This window comes from Colobus angolensis, unplaced genomic scaffold, assembly GCF_000951035.1.
Source record: "Colobus angolensis palliatus isolate OR3802 unplaced genomic scaffold, Cang.pa_1.0 Scaffold3, whole genome shotgun sequence".
NCBI lineage: Eukaryota > Metazoa > Chordata > Mammalia > Primates > Cercopithecidae > Colobus > Colobus angolensis.
In genome coordinates this window covers 20,474,205-20,475,297 of record NW_012116265.1, presented here as the reverse complement: position 1 = coordinate 20,475,297, position 1,093 = coordinate 20,474,205, and the positions used below count along the sequence as shown (strand labels likewise).

Here is a 1,093-nt window from a genome sequence, read left to right as displayed (position 1 = left end):
TCTCCAAAAAAAAAAAAAAAAATTAACTTCAATACTTCAATACCTTTTGGTGTACAAGTGGTTTGGGGTTACATGGACGAACTGTACAGTGATGAACGCTGAGATTTTAGTGCACCTGTCACCTGAGTAGTATACATTGTACCCAATGTGCAGTTTTTTATCCCTCTATATTATTATTATTGTTTGAGAAAATAAGATATTTTGTTCTTTTTCTGCCAATCTGTCTGCCCCCAATCTCCTTGGCTTCAAAAACTTGTTTGCTTGCTGTCTTTTGAGAATCTAAAGCTCCTTGTGATTTGTGGTGTTCTCCAGGCAAGGGGCCCTTTCCTGGGGTCATTGATCTGTTTGGGAGTGGCGGTGGCCTTTGTGAATACAGGGCCAGCCTCCTGGCCGGACACGGTTTTGCTGTGCTTGCCCTGGCTTATTTCAGATTTGAAGACCTCACTGAAGATCTGAATGAGGTACGTCTGGAGTACTTTGAAGAAGCTGTGGACTTTATGCTGCAGCATCCAGAGGTGTGTTCTGGTGATCACCTGAGTGTAGAAGAGAGGGGATAGAGCTGACGGAGGGCTGAATCCAAAAGCCCTGCCAGAACACTGGGAACTAGAAACATGCCAGGAGATACCAAGTCTCCTTCAAAAGTTACTAGGATGGAAGCTGGGCATGGTGGTGTGCACCTGTAGTCCCAGCTACCTGGGAGGCTGAGGGTGAGGGATTGCTTGACCCCAGGAGTTCAAGACCAGCCTGGGCAATATTTAGTGAGACCCGTGTCTCAAAAGAAGTTTTTATACTAGGATTCTTATTTCCATTTTCTCCCATCTCTTTCTAATCCCTTAAGACTTAACTATTTAGTTGTCTTTGTAATTGTGTACCAAAATTCAAAGAGCACAGGACTAAAATGAGTTCTGGCTCTGTGTCTACCACACAGTGGCCTTATGATTCTGAATAAGGCAGTTACTTTCTCTGGAGTTCAATTTTCCTCCTTAATAAGATTAACGTAAATGTATATAGAGAAAATGACCATAAAGAGATATTTTTTGAGACAACTGGAGACATTTGAATAAGAATGGTATATTTGATTATATGAAGTAAT

General features: G+C 41.8%; 1 protein-coding gene across 1 annotated transcript in view; it reads left to right on the top strand.

Moving 5' to 3' along the window:
• The first annotated feature begins 41 nt into the window (after positions 1–41).
• The window catches only part of ACOT6 (acyl-CoA thioesterase 6), a 9,839-nt gene continuing 8,787 nt past the window's right edge, over positions 42–1,093 (top strand). The window contains exon 1 of the mRNA XM_011949602.1: positions 42–515. Within this exon, the coding sequence (XP_011804992.1) occupies positions 498–515 (18 nt within the window). The 5' untranslated portion in view covers positions 42–497. The remainder of the gene's footprint in view (positions 516–1,093) is intronic.